Source organism: Drosophila yakuba, chromosome X (genome assembly GCF_016746365.2).
Source record: "Drosophila yakuba strain Tai18E2 chromosome X, Prin_Dyak_Tai18E2_2.1, whole genome shotgun sequence".
Lineage (NCBI taxonomy): Eukaryota > Metazoa > Arthropoda > Insecta > Diptera > Drosophilidae > Drosophila > Drosophila yakuba.
Genome location: NC_052526.2, coordinates 11556093 through 11570480, shown reverse-complemented (window position 1 = coordinate 11570480; position 14388 = coordinate 11556093). Strand labels below are relative to the sequence as shown.

General features: G+C 41.5%; 2 protein-coding genes across 5 annotated transcripts in view; one reads left to right on the top strand and one right to left on the bottom strand.

The window, feature by feature from the left end:
- LOC6525087 (E3 ubiquitin-protein ligase HUWE1) overlaps positions 1-4444 on the bottom strand; it is a 104474-nt gene extending 100030 nt beyond the window's left edge. Inside the window, exons 1-2 of the mRNA XM_002100890.4 lie at positions 4347-4444; positions 1914-2201 (exon numbers count right to left, since the gene is read on the bottom strand). Of these exons, the coding sequence (XP_002100926.2) occupies positions 1914-2154 (241 nt within the window). The 5' untranslated portion in view covers positions 2155-2201; positions 4347-4444. The remainder of the gene's footprint in view (positions 1-1913; positions 2202-4346) is intronic.
- Positions 4445-4750: 306 nt separating this feature from the next.
- LOC6525084 (SET domain-containing protein SmydA-8) lies at positions 4751-13889 on the top strand. Of its 4 annotated transcripts, none has more exons than XM_039370161.2 (5): positions 6004-6171; positions 11564-12609; positions 12767-12889; positions 13217-13410; positions 13469-13889. In XM_039370161.2, the coding sequence occupies exons 1-5, from the start codon at positions 6079-6081 to the stop codon at positions 13684-13686; spliced, it is 1674 nt and encodes a 557-aa protein (XP_039226095.1). In that variant the 5' UTR covers positions 6004-6078; the 3' UTR covers positions 13687-13889. The 4 variants fall into 4 exon arrangements, with proteins under 4 accessions (XP_039226097.1, XP_039226096.1, XP_039226095.1 ...); XM_002100887.3 differs by lacking the exon at positions 6004-6171 and adding an exon at positions 9222-9589; XM_039370162.2 differs by lacking the exon at positions 13469-13889 and adding an exon at positions 4755-4901 and having other exon boundaries at positions 5968-6171; positions 12767-13302.
- Positions 13890-14388: the final 499 nt, after the last annotated feature.

Genomic DNA, 14388 nt, shown 5'->3' with positions numbered 1-14388 from the left:
TATACGTGTACATATTCGAGGACGATTCCGAATCAATAGACGCAACGCGAATGTTATCTGCCACAGTTACATTCATTTATTCCCACACACACACAAAGACGACTTTGATTGATTGAGACGTCGGCGGAGTGGAGCATATGTAACTGCCAGTCAGCCGGCTGGATGCTCAATGCTCATCCATGGACGACTATCAGGATCTGTGGATCTGGAGGCCGGAGGCTTTCGAGTCCCTGGACCCTTTGGTCGGGATCTTTACGACCCCGCTCCTTTCTAACTTGACATTTATAGCCTCATACGCATTCGCCTTACTTTCGCTGTCTGTCTGTCTGCGCTTCACATGTTTATTATACTATATGCTCACCAACTTAATTGGTAGTTATAGACGTTCAACTTTAATCCTTGAGTCGAGCAGGCCAGCCATTAAATAAAAACAAAGCGGCTGTCTGAAGGAGCAAAAATAGAACTTGTTTAAATACCTATCATATCCGATTAAGAGTTTATGGAATAAATCAAGGCAAAGTACAACGCTTTTAGTTCCTTCTCATATATGTACTATTATTATATATTTTGTATTCATTTTGCCAGTGTATCCGTGAGAACGCCACTGATTTTGCCTCTGGTCCTTGTGTGAGTTGTCTGGAGCTGGGCGTGGAGTTTCTTGAAAGGATTCTTGGTATCCTTTCTGCCAGACCCTCACAGTTATCCCATCCTGCTGTTCTGCTGTTCTGCCGACAAATCAAATGATTGCCATTGCAACTGCATTCTTAACGGATCCGTGTTTATGGCAGTTTCCGGGTGCCAGATGGATGGACTTTTGTTTTCAAACTTGAAGTCTCGTCGTAATTGAAGAATGGGAAACGGGGATCGGAGCACTAGTGAAATCAAATTTAATGCAAAATTAAGTAAACTTTCGGTGGCGCCTTCTGCGGCGGAACCAGCTCCGGATTTCCATTGGAGATTCCCACTCCAACCGTCAGAGTTGTCCTCGCACTTTTGCTAGCGACTTTTATATTTTGTTTGGCTAGGAGTTTTGTATTTTTTTCTTTTTTTTTTTTTGGTTTTTGGCATCTTTCAACTTGTAGCCGCAGCTGGTACGAAAAATTCCAACTTCAGAGCGAGTCGCTATCTGTGTCGTGTCTGCGTCTTATTCAATTTGGGAAAGGCCGCCGCATGTTCGTTGACTTTATTTGCTGTATGTAATAAAATTAAAGCCCTTTAGCTATTGTACTTTCCAAAAAGAAAAGACCAACAAAAAAAAAGAAACCAAATGCTGGGCAAAAGAACAAATTGTATCTGTATACAGAGGAGCAGGCCATGTGGACCCAACGAGCCATGAATGCAGACTCTTAGCCCGGGATATGGCCATTAAGTTGGGCTTTTTACGACCACAGTAGTCCTAGATGTTGCGTATGTCTGTCTGCCAGGACATGCCCACTACTCCCATCCCAATATATGCATCCCAAGCACCGCAGTCGAGTCGGGGATTTTGCCTACAATCTGACCCCACCACACTGCATATTTAGTTTGCCCATCACTTAAGTCTAGGCTTTTATAATGAACTTTGTAAAAGAAAAAACAAAAAAAAACAATAGAGAATAGAGAATAGCTGCATATATCAATTCTGGCCCAACATAATTACGACGTTCAATCCAATTTGAGATCTAGGAGTGAATTTATTGGCTTTGCAATTTGTGAAATTGCTTTTCACCGCCCTGCAATTGCAAGTTCAAAGAGTTAAACATTGTCCAATCAATAAAAACTTTGCTCATCATTGGAAATAAATAATCAAATCAAATTCGTTACAACGGATTTAATTTAAGTTTATTGTTGTTGTTAGTCAATGAATGAACACATACTTAAATTATGGTTCTGGGATTTTCTTTAAATTCCTAATCTAATATAGTAGCACCTACCTCCGCAGTGATCCTTGAAGTCGTCGCAGCAATCGCCGAGCTTGAGACAGGCATGGTCGCAGTAGCAGGGCTTGTCACTGAGGTCCTCGATGATGGCGTTGATGGGAGCCTTCTGGACGACGCAGGAAGAGTCGCGGCCATTGCAGCAGAGCTGTGCCTCCCGGCAGGACCCTCCGGATACGAAGGGCAGGAGCTGCCGCTGCGGCAGGACGATGGCCAAAAGGAGCAGCAGCAACGACATCGTCTCACCGAATCGGATCGAAGTGCGGTTTATGTCCGGATTTAAGCCTGCGTATTTGATTTGTCGAATTTTAGTCCGTGCTGTGTTACACACACACACACACACTAATACACAGAGAGACACTAACACACACAATCATGTATTGAGATATACAAAGCTCAAATACCCACCCACCGATGCATTAGTATGCAAATGCAATTTACACCCAGCAGCGGAAATTAAAACTAAAATTGAATTATGGGCAGAAATTCGAATGGAGCGAAATTTCTGGGGGGGCAAATCGAAGCCAACAAAAGGCAAACAAAAGGCAAAAAACAAACAAAACAACACGAAAGATATGAAACACAAAAATCGACAACGCACATAAATGAACACAACTCGACTCGAATCGACTCGACTCGAAGCCGGTGGGAATGTAGGTCGGTTGTTCGTAGGGAGGTTGACCTGTAAGCCTATAGTCTGCTACCTTTTCGCTTGTAAATCAATGCCGCCAAAAGTGGGGGGCGTTGTGGGTGCTGCCCTGCTGCTTTGCATAAAATATTGAGCAAATTGCAAGAAACTCCACTTCCGACTCAAATTCCCAACTCCTCCTACTTCTACTCCAACTCCAACACCGAATCGGAATCCGAATTCATCTCCGCCTCCATTTGGTTGCCATTGCCGTGTCCGGGATAATAAAACAAAGACTTCAATTTTCATAAATCGTTGCCAAAGCGAATCGCAACAGACAGCGAGAATTTATATTAACAGCTGTGTCAGCGCCCAAGTGGGGCGTTCAAGTCCAATCCACACAATCCCACACTGCGAGAAATACTCGTACCACATAATTCAGTAAGAGCTCCGCCTTTTCAATAGCTAAGCGCACTTTCTGTTCACTACTTATTTTGGCTATAAAAACTATGAATCTTACTAGCTGCATCTAAAATATTAAGTTGTTATAACATGAGTTTGAAATAAAGTAACTTCTTTTGAAATTTGAGAAATAGGACAATGAGTCTATTATGGAAGAATAACAATCTCCGCATAATCCGAAAGATATGCAAAAATGATTACAATATACATAAGTAAATCGGTATAAGGAGTTTTTTGCTCCGTGCTGTCCTGGTTCCTTTTGTGCCCCAGAGGAACTCGCGATGCCCATAAGTCCTTCACGTCTCCATGTGACCCGGATGATTGAATACACTCGTAAAGTGGCGCTCCACTTGCACCGTGCGCGATGTGATTTAAACAGTCGCACTCAATCTGGCGGGGATTCGGATTCGATCGGAGTGATTCCGGGTCTGTTTATAGACATGAAAGTGCGGATAGCAGCGTTGCAAAGTGAATTGAAAATCGCGTGGAGCACGGGACTCAGACTGACCCAATCGAAATTCGAATCAATTTTCCTTTGACACATATCTTAAGTGGTAACTTTGCCACTGAGCAAGTTGAGTGATTGCCAAACAATTGCAATGAGTGTGTAATAAGGCGGGCAAGTATTTATACTTTTAAAATGTGTTGATTCAAAGTTTTGATTGATTGGTAACCTGTTTTCTTCACATTGATTCACTTTGAGATCAGCTAAACGTCTTTAAGATATGCACAACAAAGCAGGCGCACTTTTCACTACACTCGACCATTCATTCATTCATTCATTCACAGTCACTTGTTTACCCACTCATTTGCCCACTCATTCACAAAAAAACACCCACTTGCCGCGTTGTTTTAAATGTGGCGCAGGACTTTGATGAATTTTTTCTATGGACTTTCGGACTGGACGAGGGTACAAAAATAAACATTATGCGGCGCTGCTTGTCTGCATGGAGGGCAAATAAATTATTTCGTAAGCGTCGACGACCCGTTGGCCCAAAACAAAAGGAAAGGACGCAAAACCACGAGGCAAACTAAATTTGCGGCGAATATTTTCCCATGTGTGTGCGTGTGTGTGTGTGTGACAGCACGCGACATAAATGTCCTTTAATGATTAATAACTTTTCACTCCTTTACGCGCGCACAAGCGTTTCAAGTTTCACACAACAAAAAAAGAAATACAAAACATCGGCGGTCTTATCCCACATTCTGTTCCATATCAAAATCCAATAAGCCGCACACACGAGCAACAACAACAACAACAACAACAACAACAACTGGCGATCCTTGTCACGTAAACAAAAAGGGAAGTCCTCACACGTGTTGACAGCGTTTGTGCTTACGTTCGTTGCTTGTTTGGTAATCTCTTGGTTGGCTAAAATACACTGAGCAAAAACTTTCGGTCACGAGATGCGCACGCTGCAAAAGCCGGTCGACGACTGTGCCGTCTTCTCGTCGCGTGGTGAATTATAAAGCCTCTAAGGCAGCGACGTCGCTGCTTCGGCTTCGCTCGGCATTATCCTTCGGCTCCGCTCGGCATTATCCTTGCAGTTGCGCCGCTGCTGACGCCGCCGCCGCCGCCGCCGCTGCGCCGTTTGTTGCGAGCGGTACTTGTTAGCCTAGCCGCCCCCCTCTAGCTGCAAGGACCTCTATGCTCCGGTGGTGAGTTCCTTTTCGGAGCTGCAGGCCATCGCCATATGGCCGTAATATCAGGCGACAACCTGACGCGATAACCCACAACAAATGGTGATGACGACAGCGATAATGCGACCGAATAAAACCAGCTACAATGAGGCAGGCCAAAGGACCACGGGAATTATGCAACAACATTTTAAATACGGATGTCCTGGCCTACGCAGCATTCTTCAGAGATTTCTTATTTAAAGGATAAGAGGAAGGTAAAGCATTATATATATGCAAGTGTAACAAAAAACTGGATAATTATGAACTTGAAGTAATTATATTCTTCAATAATATAATTATCTCTAGTCTTGACTTTTAGCCGCTCTTAAAGCAATGAACTCTAGTTTTTTTTCATTTTTTTTTGTATTATTTAATCTTTGTATTTAATATTTGTATTTAATATTTGTATTTAATATTTGTATTTAATATTTGTATTTAATATTTGTATTTAATATTTGTATTTAATATTTGTATTTAATATTTGTATTTAATATTTGTATTTAATATTTGTATTTAATATTTGTATTTAATATTTGTATTTAATATTTGTATTTAATATTTGTATTTAATATTTGTATTTAATATTTGTATTTAATATTTGTATTTAATATTTGTATTTAATATTTGTATTTAATATTTGTATTTAATATTTGTATTTAATATTTGTATTTAATATTTGTATTTAATATTTGTATTTAATATTTGTATTTAATATTTGTATTTAATATTTGTATTTAATATTTGTATTTAATATTTGTATTTAATATTTGTATTTAATATTTGTATTTAATATTTGTATTTAATATTTGTATTTAATATTTGTATTTAATATTTGTATTTAATATTTGTATTTAATATTTGTATTTAATATTTGTATTTAATATTTGTATTTAATATTTGTATTTAATATTTGTATTTAATATTTGTATTTAATATTTGTATTTAATATTTGTATTTAATATTTGTATTTAATATTTGTATTTAATATTTGTATTTTTTTTTTTTGTATTTAATATTTGTATTTAATATTTGTATTTAATATTTGTATTTAATATTTGTATTTAATATTTGTATTTAATATTTGTATTTAATATTTGTATTTAATATTTGTATTTAATATTTGTATTTAATATTTGTATTTAATATTTGTATTTAATATTTGTATTTAATATTTGTGTTATTTGCAGTTTCATCTCGATTATAGCGTTCCTACGTGCGGTAATTGTGACATGAAGTATACCTTTAACTCAACTCCGAAATTGCATCTCTCTGTCATTGCAGGAAATGATTAGAGTCCTTGAGATCGTATTCATCTATTCAGTGGCGAGTCTGTGTCAGATAAACCCAAACAGAGAGCTGGCGAGCCATGTGACATTTGGAAACCGAAGACGAATGCGAATGCGAATGCGAATGGGATTGCATTTACCTGCGTCAATTACAGCCAACTTAATGTTAGACTTGGCACTATGGCCCTTCCGCCTGAGTGTGAGTGCAATTGGGGAGTGCAGTTAACTGCGCTCCAGACCAGACAACCCAGGACTCGGGTCGACATACTTGCATAGATTTGGAGGAACTGAATTGGTGGGCGGACAAGGCAGGACGAGGGCAGGACGAGGGCCAACGGGCGGGAATGGAGTGACGTTTATGCTGACACTGAAAGTCATCAGCAACAATACACAGTTTCAGTCTGTGTGCACAGTGAGAAATGGATAAAACTTGGGCAAAATATCTACAATTAATAGTCAAACAAATGGATTATCAAGCAAGTAATTATAAAAGCAATACATATATACTGCAATTTAGGTAACAAATATTATGAATGATTTTCTTAGCTCTCCTCGCATATTTAAGCATTTTTATTTGAAAGCAATCTTAGTTAACCAAGTTTCTCTCTCGGTCCATCAAAGGCTTGAACACCCTGGCCCAGCTGAGTGAGGAATATTTGCCGCATAGGCAAACTTGTGCCACTGCCCCAGGACATGCCATCCTAACCCATGCCACACCATCGCATCCCATTCCATCCACATGCACGTCCACAGCCACGTGGGCCTGCGATTCGGCCGCTTTTGTCGAAGGGTTCACTTTGTTTTTGGGTGTCGCGCACTTAACACGCCTCCGGGGGCGAGGCAAGTGTTTCCTGGGCGGTGGAGGGGCGTGGCAGGGGAAGGATGCCGAGCCGAGTCCTCCTATGGATGTTGCATGCGTCTCGTTTCCGCTCCAGATCATAAACAAAGCGGACGCGTGCGAGGTTATGTACATAAATACATGCAAATTTAATGTCATTCCGTACGGCATAGTCACCAATACACGTGCATCAAGAAGGAAGATGGCGCCCACACACACACTCACTTACACTCACACACACAAACTATCATGATGCATCACCTGCGGCCATTTAGCATTGCATACTTTTCGGCTTCTCTTTTCCAACTCAGAAGCAGCGAAGGGTATTCTCTGAAATAGTTTATAGGGTTCGATACGAAAATAAACATCCTTTAATTTATGCAAATCTCACAGTGAATTGGTCATCAATTTCAAATAAATTACGCAAAATGTTTGCCAAAAATTTCACTATACAAACTCATCATTCATAATAGGTCTCGCTTTTCAATCAGTTTTGTTTGATTAATTGTGGCTCTTAGTGGAAAGTTAATAATGCTGAATATAAAAACTTTTGGGTAAACATCAATTTGAAAGGCATTATTACAAAATATAATTACCATTTAGTTTGCTTACATTTTTTCATAAAGCTGCTCAAATTTTACCGGCCGTTTTTTATACTTCCCATAAGTTTACTTACTATAATTGAAAAGCTGTAATAAAATGGTTATTTCGCATCTGGTTTTATCTAGTTTTGAGATCACAACAAAAAACTTTAAAAACAGTACATTTTTTAATAACATATATAACTTTTTTTATGTTTGTTTATAATACGACATTTTTTTGTACTGACTATAGGGTATGCATAGTTCCAAGCGACAAACCCATTCGAGTCTAGATCATTTGCGATGCTGTTTTCGATTTTTTCCATTCTGTCCGCAGGCGAATGCAATAAAAACAATTAAAATCCGCAGCAGCAAAAAAGAAGCATCATCAACTGCAACTAAAAACCTGGCCGGCGGCAGCGTTTCAAAACTAATTGAAATGCCCTCGCACATAAAGATAAACAACAAAGGAGGAGGGTGAGGTGCGGGTTATATGGATATAACGATGACGAGACTCTATGAACACTTTTGACACACCATGAAAACAAAACTGCAGAAATCGCCAGTTTTTGGCCAATATGAATAGGAAACAGAGCGGGACTTTGTTAAGTCGGCTTAAGTTGCTACTGACAGCCACAATTTTTGGGCCATCCAAAGTTGGCGAGTTGGTCCAAAAGCAATTTTATTTATCATTGCACTCCGCACCAAAACACTCTATGGCCAAAGAGAATCGAAACTTAGCCCCGCAGATACAACGCAGATTTCTAGCCTAGCAGCTGGTTAGTGGTTGTTTTTGGTGTGGCTTATTGGGCGGCTGGAAAGGCCTTCGAATCGGTGCAGGTGATGACAGATTTCGGGCCAAAATAAATGATTAAATAGCCAGACATGTGCGCAAGCTTCAACCACTGCATAAATACGGCCTGTTCGGGTGTGTTAACCAAGGGTTTTCGATCACAATAAACCTAAGGTCTTTCATCCAGCTGGCATTTAAAGCTAATTGCAAGTAACTACCTTAGTACTCAAAACGTGGCATTTTCAGTAATTTTTTTGGATGGGCTTGGACATGGAAGCATTTGATTAGTTTGAGTAAATGAGCTCACTTCATATGGATTATTTTATTAGAAAATATATACAAATATCTGAAAATCTTAGTTTGCGAGGACTGATTTTTTCTTTTTGTAGAAAGCATTGAACGCAAACATAAATGCGGCTGCACTAAAAAATGAGCTATATTTAAATCATATTCTGAATAATTTAGACATCTAGCATTTATAAGAATCAGTTATACATATTTTTGAGAAATTAGAATACTTCAAACTATGTGTATGCGTACTATTTCAGTTTTTTCATTCAATGCAATATGCAATATTTCCCCCGATTTAATAGTGCTGTTTAATGTGTGCTCCGACGAGTCAAATCAAATTGATTTATTTCTGAGCTGCCCGAGGACCCAAACAAATTCGAAATATATACGAAATAAAGTCAGACAGATCGCTCGATGCGGATATATGCATGTATATATATGTTTATATATGTATATAAGCTGTTTAACTCATCTTGACAGTGGCATTGAAGTGCCGCGAACTTTTAATCAGATGGCGGTGCTCTCAGTGGACTTGTGGCCAAAATGTTTTCAATATCATAAATTTTTAAAAATATATACCAACTGTCAGTGTGTGACAGTGTGCTTGTGTGTGTGTGGATGTGCGTGTGTGTGTGTGTGTGTGTGTGTGTGGGGTGGCCGGGTCTGTTAATTTTGAATTTGAATGTGTGCCAACAAGTTGGGCGTAGCGCCGTCTCCCGATTTTCGACGTCCGACGTTCGACGACAACTCGACAGTTGCAATTTGTGCCTCGCGGTTCGAACAACGCGTGGCCAGAGTTTTTATTTATATACATATACGAGTATTTGTTTTAATCTTCGATTCTTGGATTCCCTTACGCATTTTGGTTGTTTGTTTGGTTTTCATGCACTCGGCTGCTGTGCACAATCTGCTGACACACATTTATCCGACGCGACTTACAGGCGCAATTAATTGACGAGCTGTTAAACATATCTATTAAATGCGAGCGGCCTTTTAAATAACTCGTGTGCACCGCGTTAAAATTATCAATTAAAATCAATTAACAAGCTGCGCCGCGTAAATAAAATAAAATCAAATTTAAATACAAATAAAAGCGATGCCCGGAAGAAAAAAAGTAAACACCGCAGGTAGCGCAGGGGGCGTGGCAGTTGGCGGGCGAATGCATAATTAAAAATTAATTTACCACAGAGACAACTGCAAATAGTCACAGTGAAATGAAAAGCACATTACATACTCGTACACACAAAGAAACTGATGTAGACCATTAAATATCTTTCTGCCTATCTATGGGCATTTATAGAAATCTTTTTTATCCGCTCAATCGTATGTTATATGCTATACCCCATTTGAGACTTAAAGTTCTAGAATTTTTTTTCCCTGTACTAATGATATATACCTATATATGTATATGCATGTGTGGAGTGGCATTTATTGACCTGGCAATTGAGATGCGATCCCAAGCCCTTCTCATTCGAGTGGTGCACGATAATCGGAGCCCAAGTTGTATAAAAATTCCGAAAAGGCCACAACCACCCGACAAAACAAGAGAAATCTATTTTGGATATTCTGTATTCGCTGTTTCCCCGACATTTTTCCTTCAGTTTTTTCCTGTTTTTTGCGGTGATGAAAAGGAAATCGGAGAGTGAACCACTGTGCCGGGTGGTTCAGTGGTTTTGCTGGTGGGGAGGTGGTGCGATTGGGGTGGTGCGATGCCACATTGTTATGTTTTGTTTTATTTATAACGAAACGCAATGTGTGCTCGGCGATTTTCAAAAGAGTCGCCGCCTATAAATAAGTCGGATATGAATGAATCCGATATGCAGGCGTTGAGAGAAGCCAGAAGTATGGAAATTGATTTTCCCCACACACACACACACACACACACACACACATAGTTCTCAGACAAGCTGGTCATGAATCATTAACCGATCGGTTTGGATTTGAGCGAAGATATTTCACCGGATTTCCCATCCATTATGGCCAAGGAAATATCCAACCCAAATTACCGAAGGCATTCCATTAAATCAAACTTCGATGAAGTAATCAGATTCAATTGCACACGAGAGCTTTGTAAGCCCTTTAAAAGATTATTGCAGGTAAATAGTACCTAGTAAATAATATTGAAACACCCGCAGAAAGCGTATAATAATGGAGTTAATCAATTTATAGTGGATTAACCAGTGCTTTTAATTGTCCGATAAATTTGTACAGATTTATTTGTGTAAGTCCTGAGTCCATTAACAGCATGATTAAAAGATAGCCTGTGTGTTTGTTTTACCAATTACCTTAAACAAATCAGAGCTTTACAATTAATATATTATATTTACTTTTTATTTTCCTACAAATTCTTAAAATGAAGGAGCATATAAATAAGGCAGCGGTATAATGGATTAATTAAATTAGAAGTACTCATTGAAATCTGTTGTGTACCAGAAATATCAATAAAGAAAGACATTGCGAAAAATTGGCAACAATCCAGTGTTCATTATATGGAATAAGCTAATTTACATATGTATCGAATGCAATTGTCGTGCTAAAAGTAGAATTTGGCAGCGTTTCACAATAAACACAAAGATCTCTAGCGAAATCTAGTGAGGCTAGTTTCGTAAAGCATTCCAAAGAAATGTCTGTCGCATGTAAGCAAAAAACCGAGCTATTGGGAAAACAATATGAATATAGAGTTACTTCTATTGGCAGGGAACTTATTGGTTCCTGGTTCGAGCAGATGGCTACTAAGCCTGCCAAGACATGAAAAAGTTCGAACATGTCGCCCCGTTGCAAGTCAAATCGATTGGGACACCTTCATGTGTTTGTTGGCGTGCCAAACAGGCACCTGTTGCGGCCAACTGAGTGGCATTTAATTGCCAGCTGTTGACGCTTGTGGGCGTGGGTAGGTGGAACTTTGGGGCAGCGGAACACTTGGACAGTTGGACAACTGGGCAGCTGGACAGCGGACCATTTTGGGGGGTGACAGTGGGCCGAACTGGTGATTAATGAGCGAGAGCAGGGGACAGCAATTAGAATACAATTAGCAACGGAAGCCGCCACTAATGAGTGCACTCATCTCCTGTGCTTGTGCTTCCCGCAGAATCACCACAAAAACAGCAACAGAGCCAGACACCCACGGGGTGGTCAGCAGTCGCGGGATAAGCAGGAGCAGCTGGACACGGAGCACAGCAGTCCCTCACCGACGGAGGCGGGCAAGGAGCAGCCATATCGCATAGAACACTCCGATATATATGGCCGTTACCTGGTGGCCAGTCGTCAGCTGGAGGCGGGCGAGACGCTGATCCGCGAGGAGCCGCTGGCCATTGGGCCATGCGTGAGCGGTGATCCCGTGTGCCTGGGCTGCTATCAGCCGGTGTCCCTCAAGCCGGATCAATACCGATGTCCCGGCTGCGCCTGGCCACTCTGCGGCATCACCTGCACGGGCCTCAAACACCGGCATGGTCACACTGAAACGGAGTGCCAACTGTTCGGTGAACGACGGGCGGTCGCCGGCGAACTGCTGACGGAACGCGCCGGTCCGGCGGAAGTGCGTGACCTCTACGAACTGGTAATGATCGTGCGCATCCTCCTCCTGCGCCAGCACGATCCGGAGCAGTTCGCTCTGATCGCCCGCATGGAATCGCACACGGAGGAGCGGCGCCAGAACGCGGTGCTGTGGCGCCACTACGAGGAGAAGGTGGTGCAACGGCTGCGCGTCACCTGGCAGCTGGAGGACCTCGAGGCGGAGCAGGTGCACGATGTGTGCGGCATATTGGATGTCAATTGCTTCGAGATTGGCCAGAATGGCGCCAAGGCGCGGACGCTATATCCGAGCGCCTTCCTGCTCGCGCACGACTGCACACCGAACACGGCGCACACGGACGACCCGAGGTCCTTCGAGATCCTGCTGCGCACCTCGCGGCGCGTGCGCGAGCGGGAAGCGCTGACGCTCAGCTATGCGTACACGCTGCAGGGCACCCTCAAGCGGCGCGCCTTCATGCACGAGGGCAAGCTCTTCTGGTGCTGCTGCCGGCGCTGCTCCGATCCCCGCGAGCTGGGCACCGATTGCAGCGCCCTCGTGTGCGCCACCTGTCGGACGGGATCGGTGCGAGCGGTGGATCCACTGGAGCAGACCGGCGACTGGGCGTGAGTAGTGTAATGTAGCGGGCAGTGATGGGCGGGTCACCGTAATAATTGGAATTAAACTTTTCAAAACATGACCCAATCCCACCCATCACTAAGTGATTTGCTTGGGCCAAAATGGATGTACACTAAAACCATATTTATATATTATTCAAATTAGCTGCGACCGCTGCTCCCACAAAATGGGAGCCACGGAAGTGGAGCGCCAGTTGGACCGCATCAACAACGACCTGGAGGACATTGATGTCCACGATATTCCAGGACTGGAGAACTTTCTCCTTAGGTGTGTCTGCATTGATGGGTCATCAGAATATTCCTAATATATACTATACTCCAAAAAAATATCTTCACATACATATTCTAAATGCTTTAACTAATTTAAAGAATCATTTTAGACCTATTCGGCCGATCGAACAGTAACAAAATGGAAAAAAAAAATGGCTACCTAATGCGAGTGCGGCAGTTTTCATATTTTGCATAATAACTACGAACTATTCCTCGGTTTCATTATATTATTTATTCATTGGTTTTCGCATGCACAAGAGCTAAAGCAGAAGATTAATATATCATATCTTTGTTTCGTGACCTCCAATCGATCATTATCCTGCAGATATCGAGATGTCCTGCGACCGAATCACTACCTCCTGCTCTCGGCCAAATATTCATTGTGCCAAATTTACGGTCGCACCGAAGGATACCTACTGCCACAGATGTCGCCCGAGGACATTGCACGCAAGGAGAGCTACTGCCGCGAGTTTCTGGAAATCGTAGATGTACTCGATCCGGGTCTCACCCGTTTGCGAGGTGGGTGTACCTTCTAGGGATCAAAGAATATTTTGAAAATAATCTTTTTCCATTGCAGGACTTATCATGTACGAGCTGCATGCCCCCGTTATGGTTCTGGCCCAGTCGGCTTTCCAAGGTGGACAGATCTCACGCCAGGAGTTCCAGCGGCGGCTGAAGGAGGTGGTGAAGCTGCTCCAAGTCAGCAAGGATATCCTGCTAATGGAACCCGAAGGATCCACGGAAAATGCCATGGGACTGGCCGCTGCCGATGCCCTAAGCAAAATGGGTTGCTAGTCAAAAAGCACTAGAGACTAGACTTTATAGACTATTTGTAAATTTACTGAGCTTACTTAACCGAAAATGTATCTCACAATTAAAGTACCAGATAGTTCGATATGGTTTATTAGTACATATAAGAGGTTTAAAGTGAAATAACTTTGAAAGTGGAACGAAATGGAATAGCCCAATAAATATCTGCATTTTGATATAACCATTAATTTCATCGTATTTCCATTTTATACATGCCCAACCAACGAAGTTGAACCATTCACGGCAAATCTGTCTCGTCATTATTGATTCCAAGCATCAGCTTCAACTTTATGCGAAAGTTATTTAGTGCCCTCCCCCACTTAATCTTTCGCCATCTTTTCATCCGCCTTGGCCATTTTTTGTTGAAGAATGTCAATAGGGGCAAACTCAAAGTGCTCCGACAACTCAACAGTTTTGAGTTCAGGCCAAAAAAGTCCGCGCCGCCTAATTGTACGCTCCAAAGTAAAAAAAAAAAAACAAAAAAAAATCGAGGAAAAAACGAAACAAAGAAAACTGAAATCCTGAGTTGAGCGTCATTGAATGGATGCGAATCTCTTTCCTCAACTCCACTGTTAATTAATTAATGGGCATTTTAGCATTTCATCGTCGCAGGTCACCATCAAATCGAAGGACCAAAGTCTAAAATTTAAAGTCCAACTTGCAACTGAAAGACAGAAAGTGTGCATA

Bases quoted from the DNA above. Each gene is read 5' to 3' on its own strand.
- LOC6525084 (XM_039370161.2), top strand. From the start codon at position 6,079: ATGCGAATGCGAATGCGAATGGGATTGCATTTACCTGCGTCAATTACA. The intron at 12,610-12,766 runs GTGAGTAGTGTA...TATTCAAATTAG, and splicing joins GAGCAGACCGGCGACTGGGC to CTGCGACCGCTGCTCCCACA. The intron at 12,890-13,216 runs GTGTGTCTGCAT...ATTATCCTGCAG, and splicing joins CTGGAGAACTTTCTCCTTAG to ATATCGAGATGTCCTGCGAC.